The sequence below is a fragment of the Erythrolamprus reginae genome, chromosome 7 (genome assembly GCF_031021105.1).
Source record: "Erythrolamprus reginae isolate rEryReg1 chromosome 7, rEryReg1.hap1, whole genome shotgun sequence".
NCBI lineage: Eukaryota > Metazoa > Chordata > Lepidosauria > Squamata > Dipsadidae > Erythrolamprus > Erythrolamprus reginae.
Window position 1 is genome coordinate 59644478 of NC_091956.1, and position 20979 is coordinate 59665456.

The 20979-nt window shown below is 44.7% G+C and overlaps 1 protein-coding gene across 3 annotated transcripts in view; it reads right to left on the bottom strand.

The window, feature by feature from the left end:
* QRFPR (pyroglutamylated RFamide peptide receptor) overlaps positions 1–15627 on the bottom strand; it is a 149458-nt gene extending 133831 nt beyond the window's left edge. For all 3 annotated transcript variants that reach the window (XM_070757651.1, XM_070757653.1, XM_070757652.1), the window contains exon 1: positions 15210–15627. In XM_070757651.1, coding sequence (XP_070613752.1) covers positions 15210–15549 — 340 coding nt within the window. In that variant the 5' untranslated portion in view covers positions 15550–15627. The remainder of the gene's footprint in view (positions 1–15209) is intronic.
* Between the last annotated feature and the right edge of the window lie 5352 nt (positions 15628–20979).

Sequence of the window (20979 nt, forward strand, 5' to 3'; positions counted from 1 at the left end):
TAAGTAGCACTTCCAGATGAGTAAAGTACAACAATGAAGACTGCAGTATTTGCTTTTACAATGGCTGAACAATTGCATCATGAGGTAAATTAAAGTAAAAAGAATCATTGTTGTGGTTGGCTCTGAGCCAGCTCCTGCCCCAAGAACTGTGGGGATGGATGTGGGTGAATCCTCCCAGGATCAGAGGCCAGTTTTATTGCTGACTGCTTCTGACAGCAAAGTGTCTGAAGTAGATAGTGGAAGTGAAATGGGATCCTCAGAGGGGGTAATGGCAGACAGCTCATTAGATAGTCGCCCCCTGAGTGATTCATCATCATTATCATCACTGGATTCGGAAGAAGAGACATTCATTGATGTATGCAGGCGCAGAGCAATGTCTAGGAAAGAGCAACTGCCTAAATACTACAGGAAATAAGGTAGATTACCTGTAGCTGGGTGTAATTAGACTAATTGGGGCTGCTGTTAAATAGTCAGCATTTTGGCCTCTGGGTGTGGAATTTTATCCGTTCTGTAAAGGAGGACATGTGTTTTGTGTCAGGATTCTACAAGGACTATCTTTGAACTGTTTCCAGGACTTTTGAACTAAATCATAGTCAAGTTTATGACTTTACGAATTATTGAAGGAGAGTGGCTGTGATGTCTTCACAGCTGCTTGATATCTGCTTTGTGTTTGTTTATTGTTCTTCACAGCACTTGCTTTGAAGGTGAGCATTTTGCCTGACTAAAAGTGTGTGTGGCTGTTCTTTTATTTTCAATAAAAAACATTGTTATTGACTTACAGCTGTGTGCGTCTGAATTCCTACCTTTTAATTGAGGGCTCGTGCCAAGAAGCCCAGCAGAACAATCTAACTTTGAAAATTGTAGTGAATAAATGATTAAATAATTAATAGTTTCTGGACACTAGAAAAAAATAATTCCAATTGTATTTACATAAGCCAACACCATGGAATCAGAATAGATTTATTATTATTATTATTATTATTATTATTTCAACTGAGACAACATTGGGTCATCTATTACTATTAAAATATATTATTTCCTGTTGCTAACACTATTCCCAACCATATTTCAATATTTGCTTATGCTTAGCGATATCTTTTTAGAGACTATTTGACTTTGCTTTCCAGTGTCTAGCTCTAGTTCTATTATGAAATCTTCATATATACCACCGATTTGTATTTTGTTTTAATATAGTTCTATGTATTTATGTTGTCTTTTGCTTATATCACCATATCAGCTTTCTGCAAGGTTTGGAAGCCATTATGTTTTATGAATTCCATTTGTCAGACTCAGTCAATTAAATCTATTCTTTATGTTCCTTTACCACATAACCACATTGACCATTGCTAAGAATATATCTTGCTGGTCATATGTTTTTATTTTAGTTTAAGCTGTAGTTTTTCAAGATGTTCGTGTTTTCTTTGATCCTGATTCACATATTTTATGTATAAAAATTGGGTTTTTGTATTATTATTTCATAGTTTTGCTGTACAATGCCAAGTCACTCTTTCATGAGATGGACAGTAATATACATTTAACGATTGACTGACTAAATGGATAAATAAATGGCATCTTTCTTGTGTGCAACATTCCAGAGTTAAGCTATTTTTAAACTTTAAGCCTGCTATCAAAAGAGCAGTACAACTCATCCCCACCCTTTCTTATACTCCTCCAATAACTCACTGGATGCCTACCAGTTTGGGGAGTTCATTTTACAAACATTGGTATTATTTTACTTTTTAATGTTCATTTGGTTTTTTGGCAGCATTTTGGGACTGGTTGTCACTTCTCCAGTTTTGTTACCTTATCTATGACCTGCTATCATGACTGCCCCTATTCGGACTGTAAAGTCCCAAATTTATAGCTTACAGCTTATTATGTTTTACAAATCTGTTTAGTTCTACAAGATAACAATCCATGAAGGGATTTGTAGGAGGAGAAATGTGTTATCTATGGTAGCAAAAAACCAAGAGGAATCTGGTAATACCTTTTCTTACTAACTAAATGTATTAAAAGACATTTTGTGAACTGCAGCATACTTCATCACTTGTATCTGATGGATTGAGTTACAGCATAAGAAAGCTTATCCTGGATAGATAAATGGAGGGAGGGAGGGATAAAAAAAGGAGATCCAAGTAATGTTTAAAATTACAGACCAATCTCTTTGGGTTGCATCACCTGCAAATAACCTACTCTCCAACAAACAATTTAATTTCAGGAAAAAAATATCCTGTAATATGTAACTCTTACACTGCAAAAACATATGGACCACTTAACTTGATCAAGGGAAAACAATAAATGCAATTTACATAGACTTTGTAATTCAGTAGTACACGATAAACTACTTCTGAAACTACGGTAAGTTGATTCAGTAGTACATGATAAACTACTTCTGAAACTAAAATCCTATGACAGCTCTGGACCCCTACATGATTGGATAACCGTGTTCCTGTCTAACAGACAAGAAGTGATCAAAATAGAAAGTGCCATATCAATTCCTGCTCCTATCAACAGTGGTATCCCTCAAGGCAATGTTTTAGGAGCAACACTCTTCATACTTTACATAAATGATCTTTTGATCATATTATAAGCAACCGCATTCTCTTTGCTGATGATGTTAAACTATTTAACACCACTGACAAGGCTACTATCCTACAAACAGACTTTGATCATGTGGAAGAATGATCAAACAACTGGCATCTTCAAATCTCAACTAACAAACGCTCTGTCTTACACATTGGCAAAAAGGATCAGAATACAAAATACAAACTTGGAGGAAACAAACTTGTAGATGACTCTCACTCTGTCAAAGTGAGAGTCATCTACAAGTTTGAGAGTAATCTACTCATATCCACTGTAACAACATTGCCAAAAAGGCACTAAGAGTTCTTATCTAGTCTTACATAACTTCTCTGGCAATATTACACTAACCAGAGCTTACAAAACCTTTGTTAGAACAATTCTGGAATATAGCTCATCTGCATATCAGATGTTAATACAACCGAGAGAGTCCAGAAATATTTCACAATAAGAGTACAGTGTTCCCTCGATTTTCACGGGTTCGAACTTTGCGGAACGTCTATACCATGGTTTTTCAAAAATATTAATTAAAAAATACTTCGCGTTTTTTCCCCCATACCACGTTTTTTCTCGCCCAATGACATCATATGTCATTGCCAAACTTTTGTCTGCCTTTAAAAAACTTTTTTAAAAATAAACTTTAATAAATAAACATGGTGAATAATAATCTAAATGGTTGCTAAGGGAATAGGAAATTGTAATTTAGGGGTTTAAAGTGTTAAGGGAAGGCTTGGGATACTGTTCATAGCCAAAAATAGTGTATTTACTTCCACATCTCTACTTTGCAGAAATTCGACTTTCGCGGGCGATCTCGGAACGCATCCCCCGTGAAAATCAAGGGAACACAGTATTCACAAGAAGAATATTTCACTCCTCCACTCACAACAAAGTACCTTATTTCACCAGACTTGAAATACTGGGATTAGACAATTTACAACTACGTCGCCTTCAACCACAGCAATACACGAGTACATAATAGATTCAAACTAAATGTGAACCACTTCAAACTCAACTGCATAAAATATGACTTCAGCAAGACTGATCAGTGCCTGGAATGCAATACCCGACTCTGTGGTTTCTTCCCCAAATCCCAAAAACTTTAACCTTAGATTGTCTACAGTCAACCTCTCCCCGTTTCTAAGAGGTGTATAAGGGGTGTGCATAAGTGCACCACTGTGCCTACCATCCCTGTCATACTGTCCTCTTTTATCATTTTTTAAACTTATGTTATGTATATACAAATTACTATTATCCTATACATGTTTGATAAACAAACCAACAAATAAATGGAATCAGAAATATTCCTATTTGAGTCAAGGAATCCAAATACCATAAGCAATCTTAGTAGATATTTTACATCTACTAAATGAATATTTATCTTATTCTCTGATGAGGAACTAGTAATATTTAATAATTTTAAGATAAAGGATATACAGTTAAATTGGTGGGGCACAACCGGAAGAAGAGGAAGGCATAATGACTCAGTTTAATATATACAGTATACAGTTCTGCATAATCTCATATACAGTAGCTCTGTCTTGTAGCGTTATTTTTTAGTGCATCGTTACAGGTAATTTTCAGGTTATGGGTTATTCATTAAGTGAATGTTCAAAGTTAGGACAATGCAGAACAAGGGGAAACTCACCACCAGTCCTTGGAGTTCTGGCTATCATAGCATCCTCCCTGTCACATGATTACAATTTTCAATTTTCCTGCAAAGTCAATGGGGAAGCCAATAGACAATGAGAAGTCATGATCACATGAGGTTTTTGTTTAATGACCTGGGTGGACCTTATGTTACCACCAAAACTGAGAGAGCTAGAATTGCTGCCATCAAGCAATATGGTTATATGCAGTGAAGGGCTGCAACAATTTTTACTACCACATTGTGGGTGTGGCTTATTGTGTGGGTGTGGCTTGATGTTCATGTGACCAGGTGAGAGTGGCTTGATTATCATGTGACCAGGGGTGGCTTAAAGGTCATGTGACTGGGTGGGAGTGGCTTACCGATCAAGCTAAGTTTTCAACTAGGTGCTTGGACTCTTTTTCACTTGATTAAATCACGTTAATTGAATAGCCACAAAGAGGACAAATGCTAGACAGCATTATTTGTTGAGGAGCACAATAACATTTTAATGTCTTGTACTGAACCTACAAAGTTCAGTATAATAACAGATTAGGCAAGTAGCTCAATTTTCTTCAATTGCTATCAAAGTTCAGTTCTAGATAATGATTAAAATGATTAAAGCGTTTATGGGTAAAAACATACTATTTAATTATTTCCTATTTTAAAAGTCATTAAGGATCATACTAAGGTACTAGAGAAGGAAGGGCAATAAAAAAATATTAAGTATTCAATACATAAACTTACTACCACCACTGTGTCCCCCTCTCCCCGTTGGAGCAGCAGCCCATTACTGCTTATATGACTTCATACTTTGCAATCATATTGATTAGCAATAAAAATTTCAATCTCAATTACCATTGTACCAGAGTACTATCTGCAGTTAGTGTCTAAATCTAATCAAGTAGCATTCAGTAATTTAGCTTTGTAGTTATTTTAGTCTTTAAAAGGTTAATACAAATGAGTGTGATTTTATTTAAGCTTGCTACAGGACTCTTGTGGTTTTGTTTGAAATCAATTTCCTCTTCCTCTATTAAACACACACGCACATGTGTGGGGGGACACACAGAGACACACACACAATCTAGGGAAGCAGTTATGTGTGTAAATATCCCTTTAAATATACCTCAGATTTTCCTATGTAAATACAAAATGAATTTTTACAACTCTATTTAGTGACATGAAAAATTACTAATGGTGAACTACATTAAGTTCTAAGTACAAAGACTTCAGTGATGTAGCTTACCTACATTAGAAATGCTTATTCTTATCCATCATTTACCATTTGTGCAGTAATTTCCAAAATCAACACCATTTTCTAAGCTCACTATGAGCCCTTAAGGAGTCATAAAATTCAATAGCTCTGAGATGTGGAACTAGTGGCCTAAATATTCACATGTGCAACAAAATAAGAGTATACAGTAGTCCCTCGATTATCGCGAGGGTTCCGTTCCAGGACCCCTTGCGATAATCGAAATTTCGCGATATAGCGGTGCGGAAGTAAAAACACCATCTGCGCATGCGTGCCACTTTTCCATGGTGTTTTTACTTCCGCACCGCCAGCCCGCTGCCCGCCACTTGTCCGCTGCCCGCCCGCTCACCTCGCCAGCAAGAGGGGAAGACCCATGAAAGATTCCTTGGGCCGCCTAGCAGCTGATCTGCTCGGCAGCGCAGCAGCAGCCTGCGCTGCCGAGCAGATCAGCTGCTAGGCGGCCCAAGGAACCTTCCATGGGTCTTCCCCCTCTTGCTTGTGAGGGCGCTTCAACGTTTCCGGACGGCAAGCTCGGACTCTTTCTTTTTCCCTCAGAGGACGCTTATGACAGGCGGCTGAGGCTTCGAGTGTGTCCCCTTCCACCGCCAAGGTCTCCCAGGAGTCCACACCCCCTTTTAAGGCGCCCGCAGATCAAGCGCTCTAGCCAGGCCCGGGCGCACGCCCCCTCTTCCCGCTTCGGTGGGCCTGCCCGGCGCGGGGGTCTCTTCCCCCTCATGGACACTCTTCGTGCCTGGCTTCCTTCTCTCTCCTCCCTTCCCCCCGCTTTCCTCCGGGCGTGTTGGAGAAGAGGGTCTTCTTCCGCTCTTATTGTCTTGGGTGGGCGGGAGGCAGGAGCTGCAGAAAGGGAAACTTTTTGTTTTCCTTCGCTCCGCCACCCAAGAGAGCGGAGAGGCAGCGGGGGCGCAAGGAAGAAGAAGCGGTGGTGGCGGCGGCTTCCTTCGGGGGCAACGCCAGCAAGAGGGTCTTCCCCCTCTTGCTGGCGTGCGTGGGCGGTGGGGAAGACCCATGGGAGATTCCTTGGGCCGCCTAGCAGCTGAGGGTCTTCCCCACCGCCCACGCACGCCAGCAAGAGGGCGAAGACCCTCTTGCTGGCGTTGCCCCCGAAGGAAGCCGCCGCCGCCACGCCCGGCTCGGCTTCCCTGGCTCCTTGGCCGGGTGGGCTCGGCCGAAAGGGGCTGGAACTGCAGAGCCGAAGGGTGGCCTTTTTGTCTGGGAGGGAAGATGACGCGCGGGCGGCACAGGGGGGGGGGGAGGCAAAGCTCTGCGGCTCCAGCCACTTTCAGCCAAGCCTCCCCGGCCACGGAGCCAGGGAAGCCGAGCCGGGCGTGGAACATCGGCGCAGGAGGCAGGACACGATCGGGCGACCGGAGCAGCAGCGCCGCCGCCGTCACGCCCGGCTCAGCTTCCCTGGCTGCGTGGCCGGGGAGGCTCGGCTGAAAGTGGCTGGAGCCGCAGAGCTTTGCCTCCCCCCCCCCTCGCCCCTGTGCCGCCCGCGCGTCATCTTCCCTCCCAGACAAAAAGGCCGCCCTTCGGCTCTGCAGTTCCAACCTTCCATGGGTCTTCCCCCTCTTGCTTGTGAGGGCGCTTCAACGTTTCCGGACGGCAAGCTCGGACTCTTTCTTTTTCCCTCAGAGGACGCTTATGACAGGCGGCTGAGGCTTCGAGTGTGTCCCCTTCCACCGCCAAGGCCTCCCAGGAGTCCACACCCCCTTTTAAGGCGCCCGCAGATCAAGCGCTCTAGCCAGGCCCGGGTGCACGCCCCCTCTTCCCGCTTCGGTGGGCCTGCCCGGCGCGGGGGTCTCTTCCCCCTCATGGACACTCTTCGTGCCTGGCTTCCTTCTCTCTCCTCCCTTCCCCCCGCTTTCCTCCGGGCGTGTTGGAGAAGAGGGTCTTCTTGTTTTCCTTCGCTCCGCCACCCAAGAGAGCGGAGAGGCAGCGGGGGCGCAAGGAAGAAGAAGCGGTGGTGGCGGCGGCTTCCTTCGGGGGCAACGCCAGCAAGAGGGTCTTCCCCCTCTTGCTGGCGTGCGTGGGCGGTGGGGAAGACCCATGGGAGATTCCTTGGGCCGCCTAGCAGCTGAGGGTCTTCCCCACCGCCCACGCACGCCAGCAAGAGGGCGAAGACCCTCTTGCTGGCGTTGCCCCCGAAGGAAGCCGCCGCCGCCACGCCCGGCTCGGCTTCCCTGGCTCCTTGGCCGGGTGGGCTCGGCCGAAAGGGGCTGGAACTGCAGAGCCGAAGGGTGGCCTTTTTGTCTGGGAGGGAAGATGACGCGCGGGCGGCACAGGGGGGGGGGGAGGCAAAGCTCTGCGGCTCCAGCCACTTTCAGCCAAGCCTCCCCGGCCACGGAGCCAGGGAAGCCGAGCCAGGCGTGGAACATCGGCGCAGGAGGCAGGACACGATCGGGCGACCGGAGCAGCAGCGCCGCCGCCGTCACGCCCGGCTCGGCTTCCCTGGCTGCTTGGCGGGGGGGGGAGGCTTGGCCGAAAGGGGCTGTACCCGCAGAGCTTTGCCTCCCACCCCTCGCCCCTGTGCTGCCGGCGCGTCATCTTCCCTCCCAGACTCCCCCGGCAAAGTGACGTGGAGGAATGGAAAGCTGAAACCGGGCGGTTTGAGTTTCCCATTCCTTCAAGTCACTTCGCCGCTGCTCTCCTGGCTAAACTGTGTGGCAGGAGACAGGCTTTGAGTTTTTGGCTGGGGGGGAGAAGTAGAACCTTCCTAACTCCCCCCCCCCCACCAGCCAGAAGGAGCGGCGAAGTGACGTGGAGGAATGGAAAGCTGAAACTGGGCGGTTTGAGTTTCCCATTCCTCCAAGTCACTTTGCCGCTCCTCTCCTGGCTAAACCGGCGGCAGGAGACAGGGTTGGGGGGGGTACTGGGAAGCCCCCCAGGCCGACTGCCACCTTTTCAAACAGCCGCGCCCTTCCCAGCTGAGTCCTGAAGCCAAGCGCCTTTGGAACTTCTGCGCTTGGCTTCAGGACTCAGCTGGGAAGCGGCACGGGTGTTTTAAAAGGTCTCCCCCGGCATGGGGGGCTTCCTAGCACCCCCCCAAACCCGGGTTGGGGGTTCGGGGGGGTGCTAGGAAGCCCCCCATGCCGGCGGGAAGACCCAGGGAAGGTTCCTTTGGCCGCCTAGCAGCTGATCTGCCCGGCGGTAATGCAAACTCCACCATCTACGCATGCGTGCAGATGGTGGTGTTACTTCCGGGTAGAAAACTCGCGATATAGCGTTTCGCGAAGCTCGAGATCGCGAAACTCGAGGGATCACTGTAAAGCAATGTATAACAATTATATCCCCAATTGCACCATGCAAAGAATAAGACTTTGATGATCGTACAATAATAGAGAAACTCCCTAGAGCAGTGTAAGTATTTCAAATAAAAGACTAAAACTCTCCATTCAGAATTCAACTACAAAGACAACTACAACCATGAAGCTTAAAACAAATCTCTTCCATGAATTGATTACATGGCTTTTCCAAATAATAATAATAATAATAATAATAATAATAATAATAATAATAATAATAATATTTGGAAAAGCCATGTTGTTACTATTACTATTACTATTATTATTATTAATTAGATTTGTATGCCATCCCTCTCCAAAGACTCAGTCATACCATACATAAACCTTATTAGCAGGGGGCGACATAGGTAGGTTTTCAGCAATTTACAAAAGGCAGTTCTAATCTCTGGGGGGAGTTAATTCCAGAGGGCCGGAGCCGCCACAGAGAAGGCTCTTCCCCTGGGGTGCGCCAGATGACATTGTTTAGTCGATGGGACCCAGAGAAGGCCAACTCACCCGGAGGTGAGAAGTTCTGCTTCGGAAGAGCTGCATCCCGTGTCTCTCTGTAGTGCTTTCAGTCTTTTTTGCCATGGAGACATTGGAACTCGATCAGCTGTAACTCGGAAAATTGCGGCCGCCATCTAATTCTGCAACCGCCGTAAACTGCCGCGAGTGATCAAGGGACAGAGACTGCGAGCTGGGCTGCAAGATCAAGCTAGAGAGAAGACCTGTATGCCTCGGAAGAGCTGTATGCTGTGTGCTTTAACTCCCTGTGGCATTCTTGATCATCTCTTGCTGCCGAACTCGATCAGTTGGGATTCGGAAAATGGCGGCCACCATTTAATTGTGTGGCCGCCGCAAGCAAGTGAGGAGCAGAGAGCCAGAGCTGGGCCTTAAGACCAAGACAGACAGACAGACAGACCTGGGATGCTGTGGCGCCAAATGGTGGGGGTACCTGGCATTGGAGGGATCGTTGGAGCCGTCGGAGCGAAGGATTATACTAGAGCTGTCATTACCAAGGGGGCTGTCATTATCGAGGGAAAGGAGGTTACTGCAGAGAGAGAAGGATGGCCGAGGCTGAGGAGAGGGCGAGGAGCTGTTCTGAGGCTGTTCGGCATTACTGAGAGACTGTGCGGTATCGCGGTGAGAGGAGAGTGTGGAGAACTGGAGTTGTTGCCCAGTAAGAACAGTAACTATCACAGGGTAACCCGAGCGAACACTGAGAGTCGGAGGAGCTGTAGAGACGCAGGAGTCCGAATTAATAATAATTTGAGACAAAATTTACAAACTGGGAGTGCCAGGCAGTGGCAGCGGACGGCACTAAAGAGATTTTTCCCCCCCGGGGACTCATTATTTATAGACTTGGACATTTATGCTGGACTTTTCCAGAACTTAATTGACTCAGAGTCTGGCGCCACCTAGCTGTTGATGATCTAAGAACTGCTAACTAACTGATTTTTAACTGATTTTTCCCCTGTATTTTGGTCTTTAAAAATATTTAATAATTTGACATCTAGTACTAGTTTTAGAGTAATTGATCATTAATTAGTACATCTAGGCTATTTTTATATTTCTGATATATGTATTATATATTTTTAATTTTTTAACTATTTTTAAGGATCAATGTATTTATGGTATGACTGAATGGGATTATGTTATTAATTATTGGAATGAATGGAATATTGTGAATGGAAATTAATGGGAAGGGAGTGATAGATGGAACGGGCAGGGTGGGTGGGATTATAATATGTATGAAATGAATGAATATGATATGAATGAAATTTCAGGCACACCTGACCCTGGAAGGGCAGGAGGTGGGGAAACACTTATCTCTGGGGTGGCAGAGGGTCAAAATATCCCTGTTTTGCTGGGGAGAGGCAGGTATGGCGGAAGCCATGGAGCTAGCCGTTCCAGGGAAAGGAGGGATCGCTGCTTAATAGCGATCCCTTCTTCCGGCTCCATGAGCTTAACTCAAGGCACTGGTGATGAGTGTAAGTCTGGCCCTGGGCTCAAGCTGTTGCTACTCAATGCCAGGTTGGTGGTAAATAAAGCTCTCCTCATCCGGGATTTGATCCTGGATGAGGAGGCCGACCTGGCTTGTGTGACCGAAACCTGGCTGGGCCCGGAGGGAGGAGTTCCTCTCTCTGAAATCTGCCCAGCCTGGTTTCGGATATGGCATCAGCCTTGACCCCAGGGAAGGGGGGGAGGAGTGGCTATTATAGCCAAGGAGAGCCTGTGCCTGCATAGACTCATTGCTCCAGAGATTGCGGGTTGCGAGTCCCTCCTGGTGAAGTTGGATTTAGGGGTTCAGGTGGGCTTGTTACTCACGTACCTGCCTCCCAGCTGCGTGTCAACAACCCTGCCTGTGCTGCTGGAGGAGGTAGCCGGGCTGGCGGTGGGGTTCCCCAGGCTTATGGTCTTGGGGGACCTTAACTTGCCGTCGCTCAGTGAAACCTCTGGGATAGCACAGGAGTTCATGGCCACCATGACAGCCATGGACCTGACTCAAGTAGTGCAGGGTCCGACTCATGAGGGGGGGCACGCACCCGACATGGTATTCCTCTCTGAGCAATTGAATAATGATCTGAGACTAAAGGGCTTAGAAGTGCTGCCTTTGTCATGGTCAGATCATTTTCTACTGCGGCTTCACTTCTTGGCTCCAATCCTTCCCCACAGGGAGGTGGAAACGATTAAGAAGTTCCGCCCCAGACGCCTGATGGACCCAGAGGGCTTTCAGAGGGTGCTTGGGGTTATTCCAAATGCACTCATCCACAGTTCGGCAGAGTCTCTTGCTGAGGTCTGGAACAAGGCTGCAGCGGAGGCTCTCGACCGGATTGCGCCGTTGCGACCTCTCCGTGGCACTAGACCCCGTAGAGCTCCATGGTTCAACTCCGGGAGTTAAAACACCAGAAGAGCTCCGGGAGTTAAAACACCAGAAGAGATGTCTAGAGAAGCGATGGAGGAAGAGTAAGTCCGAATCCGATCTAACACTTGTAAGAGCTCATATTATGACTTACAAAGTGGCACTCAAGGCGGCAGGATGCACGTATCATGCCGCCTTGATTGCATCAGCGGAATCCCACCCTGCCGCTCTGTTTAGGGTAACCCGCTCCCTTCTTAACCAGGAGGGAGTTGGGGAGCCCTTGCAGAGTAGTGCCGAGGATTTTAACACGTTTTTCGCTGATAAAATCGCTCGGATTCGAGCGGACCTCGACTCCAATTGTAAAACAGAGTCGACTGACGACGAGTCAGTTGAGGTGACTGGGGCTAAATGTCTTTACCCATCTGTCTGGGAGGAGTTTGACTTGGTGACACCTGATGAAGTGGACAAGGCCATTGGAGCTGTGAGTTCCGCCACCTGTCTACTGGATCCGTGTCCCTCTTGGTTGGTTTCGGCCAGTCGAGACGTGACGCGGAGCTGGGTCCAGGAGATTGTCAACGCCTCCTTGGGGAGGGGGTCCTTTCCGGCTCCTTATAAGAAGGCACTTGTGCGCCCCCTCCTCATGAAACCTTCCCTGGACCCAGCCGTGCTCAATAACTACCGTCCAGTCTCCAACCTTCCCTTTATGGGGAAGGTTATTGAGAAGGTGGTGGCGCTTCAACTGTAGCGGTCCTTGGAAGAAGCCGATTATCTAGGTCCTCAGCAGTCTGGATTCAGGCCCGGCTACAGCACGGAAACTGCTTTGGTCGCGTTGATGGATGATCTCTGGTGCACCCAGAACAGGGGCTTGTCCTCTGTCCTGGTGCTTCTTGACCTCTCAGCAGCTTTCGATACCATCGACCATGGTATCCTTCTGCACCGACTGGAGGGATTGGGAGTGGGAGGCACTGTTCTTCAGTGGTTCTCCTACTTCTCTGGTCGGTCACAATCGGTGTTAGTGGGGGGGTCAGAGGTCGACCTCTAGGTCTCTCCCTTGTGGGGTACCTCAGGGGTCGGTCCTCTCCCCCGCTATTTAATATCTACATAAACCACTGGGTGAGGTATCATCAATACGCCGATGATACCCAGTTATACATCTCCATCCCATGTGCAGCCAACGAAGCAGTGGAAGTGATGTGCCAGTGCCTGGAGGATGTTGGGGCCTGGATGAGTGTATCTGGTAAAACCCAAGCGCCTTCTGAAAGCCCTCCGGGTCCATCAGGCATCTGGGGCAGAACTACCTAGTCGGTTCTGCCTCCCTGCGGGGGAGGATTGGACACTTGAAGACAAGTCATAGTAGAAAATGGTCTGACCATGACAAAGGCACAACATCTAAGCCCCTTAGTCTCAGACACTCCAACACTAATGCAAAAACTAATTGGCTGGCACACATGCACATGCCGGAAGAGTAGCTGGAGAACATGCCCAGAGAAGGCTCTACGTACCATCTCTGGCACATGTGCCATAGGTTTGCTATCATGGCACTAGGACATACATAAACACAATGTGTTTTTGACTGCAAAATACAGTCAAAAACACCAAGAAGATTGAGTGGATTCAGAAGTACTGCACAAGAAAAGTTTTGCACTCTTCTGTATACAATAGAATTTGTATGCTACTAGGCTCGAAATTCTGAGTTTGGGCAACTCAGAACTGCATCGCTTCCCGTCAGACCTAGGTATTGCATACAAAATTATATATGGTAATGTTTTACCTGCAAATGACTTTTTCTTTTAATCACAATAATATGCATGCAAAAAAGCGATTTAAATTCAATGTAAATCCTTCTAAACTTGTTGACTTCTGTGGACCTTACTTCATACTTAAGTGGTCAGTAGAGGGGGAGTGCATAAGTGCACTGGCGTGCCTATAAGCCATCATTTATTTTTATTCTCTTTTTTTCATCTGACAAATTTCAATGAATAAACAAATAAATAAACATAAAACCTGTTAAAAGGAGTTGCTGTCTCAGGCTAGGATTATAGGTGATGAAGCTCATATAAACATACTCCAATTAATTTTTATAGTTCAATCTTATGCTTGATTATTGTGCATTATGATAAAACCACAGAACTGTGGTTTTGAATACATTATATTATTAGTTCTCCTGTAGCCTAATTCTGAAGTGAAATGAATGGAATGATTTTTTTGGACAGGTCATTTACCAGTTTTTAATTCTGATAGGGTTAGAAGATGGGACTAGAGATCAAGGATGCTATTACATAATGGATCATAATCCACTACAAATATGAAATTAATATTAATATAAACAATTTTTTCAACTACTTCAATATAATATTAGATCTGCAAAGGCAGGAGTCCTTTCCAGCATCACAAAAATCTTATTTTCTCAAATAAATCTATGCCAGGTTTTAAAAAGTCAGTAGATACTTGAGAATGAGAAATACTGTTTCTGATAAAACAAATGCATACTTTTAAAATGCTAAGAGAGCTAATGTTATGTATATGTATACTCATTTTTCAGTATGATTGCATACATACAGATACTGTACAATTCCTAATTAAGTACTAGCAGTGTCAAAGACAGTTTTCTGAACAGTCCTGAACACTGTTCTGTAGCAAGTTACAATGACCATGAAAATAATCCATACAAAACACTGTACTCATTAAAATTAGATACTAAGATGATAGTTTATATCTTCCATCTGTAATAATAAGAAGTTATACATATTAAAAGTTTCACTGCCTAAATATAAAGGTCATATTGTATGATTGCCACATTTATTATTTATTTATTTATTTTGTCCAATACACAGCAATACACAATGAAGGTTATAGAGGTTATACTCGAGTAAAATATATTAGAGAAAGAATAGAAGTGAAAACTTAGGAATAGAATATATCAAATAGAGAATAGAAGGCTAATGAGAGTACAGTAGTATAAGATTAGAATAGAAGAATAGTAGATATTAGATATGAGATATAGGAGAGACAATAGGACAGGGGACTGGAGGCACACTAGTGCACTTATGCACGCCCCTTATACCTTCTACCATTGAGCTACTAATACTGGTATGAGAACAACGAATGGAAACCAGCTTTTCCCAATGTGTTCACTGTGTGTTCAATGTGTCCAGCACCAAGTTGAATTTTGCCAGTAGCGAATTCTCAAATAATAAGAATTAACATTGGGTTCCAGATTCCTCAACACAGCACTAATGCCAATACACGTTAAGCAAGTCCATTAAGAAAGGACTTTTGCAAACGGAAAAAATCTACCTTCCACACATACACTTCCCAATAAGAAGAGAAATAGAAAGAAGCGACTAAGAGGTTACCTCTCTAAAGATTGAAGAATACTTTTTTCTCTATTACAAAGTCAATTACTGACACCCACTTGGCGCATTCTTTCATTCCCTCATTTGCCCACCTAAACATAACCTTAAGGAACTTAGAAAGCTATGCGGGGATGGCTTCGAGGCACAGGTTCTTAATAAAGCCCACACCGCTGACAGAAAAAAGCGCCCGTCTGCTAGGACGAGGCTCCCCAAGCAGCCTCTCCAAGCTTACCTCCCAGCCAATTATTGGAGATATTCTGCAGCAGAGTGAACGGCACGCAGAAGAAAGCAATGAGCAGGTCGCTGAGGGCCAGCGAGCAGATGAAGATGTTGGTGACGGTCCGCATGGCTTTGCGGCGGGTCACCACGTAGAGCACCAGGCAGTTGCCGAAGAGCGCCAGGCCGAAAATGGCCGCGCAAATGAGCATGAAGGCGAGCTTGGCGCGCTCGGGTAGCTCCGGGATGTAGACCAGCGGCTGGAGCCCATAGAGCGCGATGAACTGCTCGCGGGTTACGTTATTGTCGCGCAAGAGCTGCGCGAATTGCTCCGGCGTAATGTTGAGGGACCGCATAGCTCAGGATGGAGCTTCTGCCCTTCCCTCGCTCCTCGTGGTCGCGGGTGGTTGTTTTATTTACACTAGGGATAAGAATTAGAGCCTCCTTCAGTGAAGTACCCGCCCTTTTTTTTCTTAAACTGGACGAAAAGATCCCGACAGGCTAGGTCTTCAAAAAGAGCAGCATTCAATTTTGATGCGGAATAGAGTACACGTGGGCGACGGAGAATCCCGAAACTTTAAAGCCGAAGCGGCGCGAGCGGCAAACTAAGCGCGCTTCCCTTTGCTGTTTCTTTTTCCCTCACGCTTGCAAAAGCCCGCGCAAACGAAGCGTCCTGATGAATGCTCGCTCCAAGCCACTGGCCGGTCGAAAAAGGCGGCTTCCCTTGCTCTTCCCCGCCTTCAAAGTTTCCGAAGTGGCGGCTGCGGAGGAACCTGCCGGGTGTTGCTGCGAAGACTGGCGCTCGTGAGAGGACTTTGAAGCGCGGCCAGTCAAGCAACCTGGGAGAAGGATGTTAGCGGAGATGCGTAGGAGGATTGCTGCTGTGCGGGAAGGAGCATGAGGAGCGCCAGGAACCTGAGGTTTCTTTTACACGCGGTTCCTCGGTTTGGTGCAGCCCACGTGCATTAGGTGACATTCTCTAGTCACAATCCTGGGATTTGGCACGCCTAGCGCAGTGTTTCCCAACCTTGGCAACTTGAAGATATTTGGACTTCAACTCCCAGAATTCCCCAGCCAGCGAATGCTGGCTGGGGAATTCTGGGAATTGAAGTCCAAATATCTTCAAGTTGCCAAGGTTGGGAAACACTGGCCTAGAGGACACATTGAAGAAAGCTGCTCTAATTCTCTGGCATGTTTAGAGGGAGGTTATTGTTATTGACGTTTGGTCAAGTGGATAGCCTGAAATACACTGCTCAAAAAAAATAAAGGGGACACTTAAAGAACAGAATGTAACTTCAAGTAAATCAAACTTCTGTGAGATCAAACTATCCTGTCAATTGTCTCTCCTTATCTCATTTATCTTTTCTTCCTTTCAAATTTGTCCACATATACTTTTATATCTTTTCTTTTCTTCTATTCATTTCTTTAGTTATATTACTACATATCTATTCTCTTCAATGTGTATTATGTATTGGACTATTATTATTATTATTTATTGGATTTGTATGCCGCCCCTCTCCGCAAACTCGGGGCGGCTAACAACAATGATAAAAAACAACATGTAACAATCCAATTTAATAAAACAAGTAAAAACCCTTATTATAAATGAATGAATGAATGAATGAATGAATGAATAAAATATCCACTTAGGAAGGAACACTGATTGACAGCTATGATGTTGTGCAAATGGAATAGTTGTGCAAAAGAAATATTCAATGAGAATGAATTTCATTCATTGAGATCTAGGATGTGTTATTTGAGCGTTCCTTTTATTTTTTTTGAGCAGTATATTAAGACCAAGGATCTTAAGGATCACAGCACTTGAAATCCAGGAGGAAGATGTATAATAAATTGAATGCGATCAAATACTACTTAAAGACCCAAAGAGCTGTTTGGGTGAATTAGATTGGGGAAGGGAAACAATACCATAAAAATGAACTAATGTTCTTCTGAAAATTGAATTTTGCTTTTGGTTGCTGGCTTTGCAGTTTGGTCCAATCTCCAGTGAAACATTATGCAAAGATATGGTCGTGCTGGGACCAGTTAAAACAGCTGCTTGTTGGTTTTATTCTACACCCATACCTTTAAAAACTCAAGCTTGTGCAACGTATATAAATGCAGCAGCTCTGCCAACCAGTTATCACATGAATCTTGATGCTAGCCTTGTAGTCAATCTCTTTCACTTTTAAGGAATGGTTTTCTAGTCATTGAAGCATTTTTTATAAATCTCTCTTGCAAGGAGCTGATATCCCAGTACATTTGAACCAGGTGCTATAGCAAAAGAAACAGTTATCTGGTTTATCACACAATTTCATTTCTTTACATCTGGCTGAGAATTTCTTTTCCTAGGACTTGGTTTCCTAAATCAGTCCACTACTATCTATCCTGTTGTCCTTGAATCCTATAATAAAATTATTAATCAAAGCTTACTTTGATTAATAAAGGTAAAAGGACTCTGCAGATTTTATTCTGCTAGTTGTTGCTGACTATAGGGACAGTGCTCATCTCCATTTCAAGGCCACTGAACCAGCACTATTTGACATGTCTATGGTCATGTGGCCAGTATGACATCACAGAGTGCTGTTACCTTCCCATCAAAGTGGTACTTATGTATCTACTTACATTTGCATTCTTTCAAACTGCTAGATTGACAGGGTTGAGGACAGGATCTCATCCTGTCGTATTTATTTGTTTGTTTGTTTGTTTGTTTGTTGGTTGATTGATTGATTGATTGGATTTGTATGCCGCCCCTCTCGGCAGACTCAGGCCGGCTAACAACAGTAGCAAAACAGCATATAACAATAATCGAATACTAAAAACAGTTAAAAAACCATTATTATAAAAACCAATCATACATACAGACATACCATGCATAAAATTGTAAACACCTAGGGGGAAAGTGTATCTCAATTCCCCCATGCCTGGCGGCAGAGGTGGGTTTTAAGCAGCTTACGAAAGGCAAGGAGGGTGGGGGCTATTCTAATCTCTGGGGGGAGTTGGTTCCAGAGGGCCAGGGCCACCACACAGAAGGCTCTTCCCCTGGGCCCTGCCAAGCGACATTGTTTGGTTGACGGGACCCAGAGAAGACCCACTCTGTGGGACCTAACTGGTCACTGGGATTCGTGCAGCAGAAGGCGGTCCCTGAGGTAACCTGGTCCGGTGCCATGAAGGGCTTTATAGGTCATAACCAACACATTGACTTGTGACCGGAAACTGATCGACAACCAATGCAGACTGCGGAGTGTTGGTGTGACATGGGCATATTTGGGAAAGCCCATGATTGCTCTCGCAGCTGCATTCTGCACGATCTGAAGTTTCCGAACACTTTGGCACTCAGGTGTCAAACCTGAGCTGTTGGATTTCCAGCCAACAAGCCCAGTGTCTTAACTGCTCAACCACCTCACCATCTCAATAAAACAATTAATCAACCATCTGTTTTTCTGCCCCGTTTTGTAGACATGTTATTGTTTGATCTAGCCTTCCTAGCATGGATTTGTCAGCTAGAAAGCTGACAGCCCGTTTTTGAGATCCAACTTGGTTAAAGTGGTCCTATCTGGCAGTTTGAAGGCATGCTAATGTGAGTAGGTAAATAGGTACAATTTCAATAGGAAGGATAGAGCATTCCATAGAACTCAGTTTATAGTCATGCTGGCCCTGTGACTACGGAAATTATCTTCAGACAATGCTGGCTCCTTGGCTATGAAACAGATGAGTACCTAGAATCAGACACAACAGGAAGAGTGAAATCTGTACTTTTTCCTATAAGATACTAAATCTAGTTATTGCCCACTTTTGGAACTATAAATCTTAGATGATCCCAGAATGTTCTGCAGGTACCAGAAATCCTATGATGCCCCACTATTGGGATATTATAGGAAGAGAACCAGCAAAAAATCAGAAAGTTTAATAGCACCTTTTCTAAGTGGAAAATGTTATTAAAGAATAAATTGAGCTGTAGCTCATAAAAGCTCATGTTTTTTAAATGTGTTGCAGACTTCTTCCATTATAAGATGACTAGTGATAAACAGCTGTCTGGATAGGATAGAATAGAATAGAATAAAATAGAATTCTTTATTTGGCTAAGTGTGGACACACAAGGAATTTGTCTTTGGTGCATATGCTCTCAGTGTAAAAGAAAAGATACATTTTTTTTCAAGAATCATGAGGTACAACCCTTAATGATTGTCATAGGGTACAAATAAGCAACCAGGAAACAATATTAATATAAATCATAAGTATTAAAACAACAAGTTACAGTCATACAGTCATAAGTGATAGGAGGTGGGTAATAGGAACAATGAGAAAAACTAATTGTAATAGTAATGCAACCTTGGTGAATAGTTTCACCGTGGTGAGAGAATTATTTGTTTAGCAGAGTGACAGCATTCAGGAAAAAACCTTATTGTCTTGGTGTGCCATGTTGTCTTGGTGTGCCATGCTCTATAGCAGTGTTGCCCAACCTTGGCAACTTGAAGATATTTGGACTTCAACTCCCAGAATTCCCCAGCCAAGTTGCCAAGGTTGGGAAATACTGCTCTATAGTGATGTTTTGAGGGTAGGAGATAAAACAATTTATGTCCAGGATGCGAGGGGTCCATAAATATGCTGCTCAAAAAAATAAAGGGAACACTGAAAGAACACATCCTAGATCTGAATGAATGAAATATTCTCATTGAATACTTTGTTCTGTAGAAAGTTGAATGTGCTGACAACATGTGAAATTTATTGTTCCTCAGTGTTGCTCCTTAAGTAGACAGTTTGATTTCACAGAAGTTTGATTTACTTGGAGTTATATTGTGTTGTTTAAGTGTTCCCTTTATTTTTTTTGAGCAGTATATTTTCACAGCCCTCTTTTTTACTCGTGCTAGCCAAATAAATTTTTCTATAACCACATCATTCTTGACATTTTTGTGCAAATTACTTGGCCTTTTATCCATGCTTTTCACTGTAGTACAAGTTGTCTGCATTTCTAACATATCTGTAAGATGAATGCTTTCAGATTGAATTGCATAAATAACCCACTTAATATATAGTGATACTTCGTCTTACAAACCCCTTGTCATACAAACTTTTCGAGATACAAACCCGGGGTTTAAGATTTTTTTGCCTCTTCTTACAAACTATTTTCACCTTACAAACCCACCGCCACCTCTGGGATGCCCTGTCTCCGGACTTCCATTGCCAGCGAAGCACCAGTTTTTGCGCTGCTGGGATTCCCCTGAGGCTCCCCTTCATGGGAAACCCCACCTCCGGACTTCCGTGTTTTTGTGATGCTGCAGGGGAATCCCAGCAGAGGAATCCCAGCAGTGCAAAAACGGGCGCTTCATTGGCAACTGAAGTCCGGAGGTGGGGTTTCCCAGCGAGGGGAGCCTCAGTGAAATCACAGCATCGCAAAAACACGGAGGTCCTGAGGTGGGGTTTCGAGGACTTCAGTGTTTTTGTAATGCTGCGATTTCACTGATGCTCCCTTTGCTGGGAAACCCCACCTCCGGATTTCCGTTGCCAGCAAAGCGCTCGTTTTTGCGATGCTGGGATTCCCCTGCTGGGATTCTCCTGCAGCATCATAAAAACACAGAAGTCCGGAGGTGGGGTTTCCCATGGAGGGGAGCCTCAGGGGAATCCCAGCAGCGAAAAAACGGGCGCTTCGGCTGGCAAAAGGGGTGAATTTTGGGCTTGCACGCATTAATCGCTTTTTCATTGATTCCTATGGGAAACATTATTTCGTCTTACAAACTTTTCACTTTAAGAACCTCATCCTGGAACCAATTAAGTTTGTAAAACAAGGT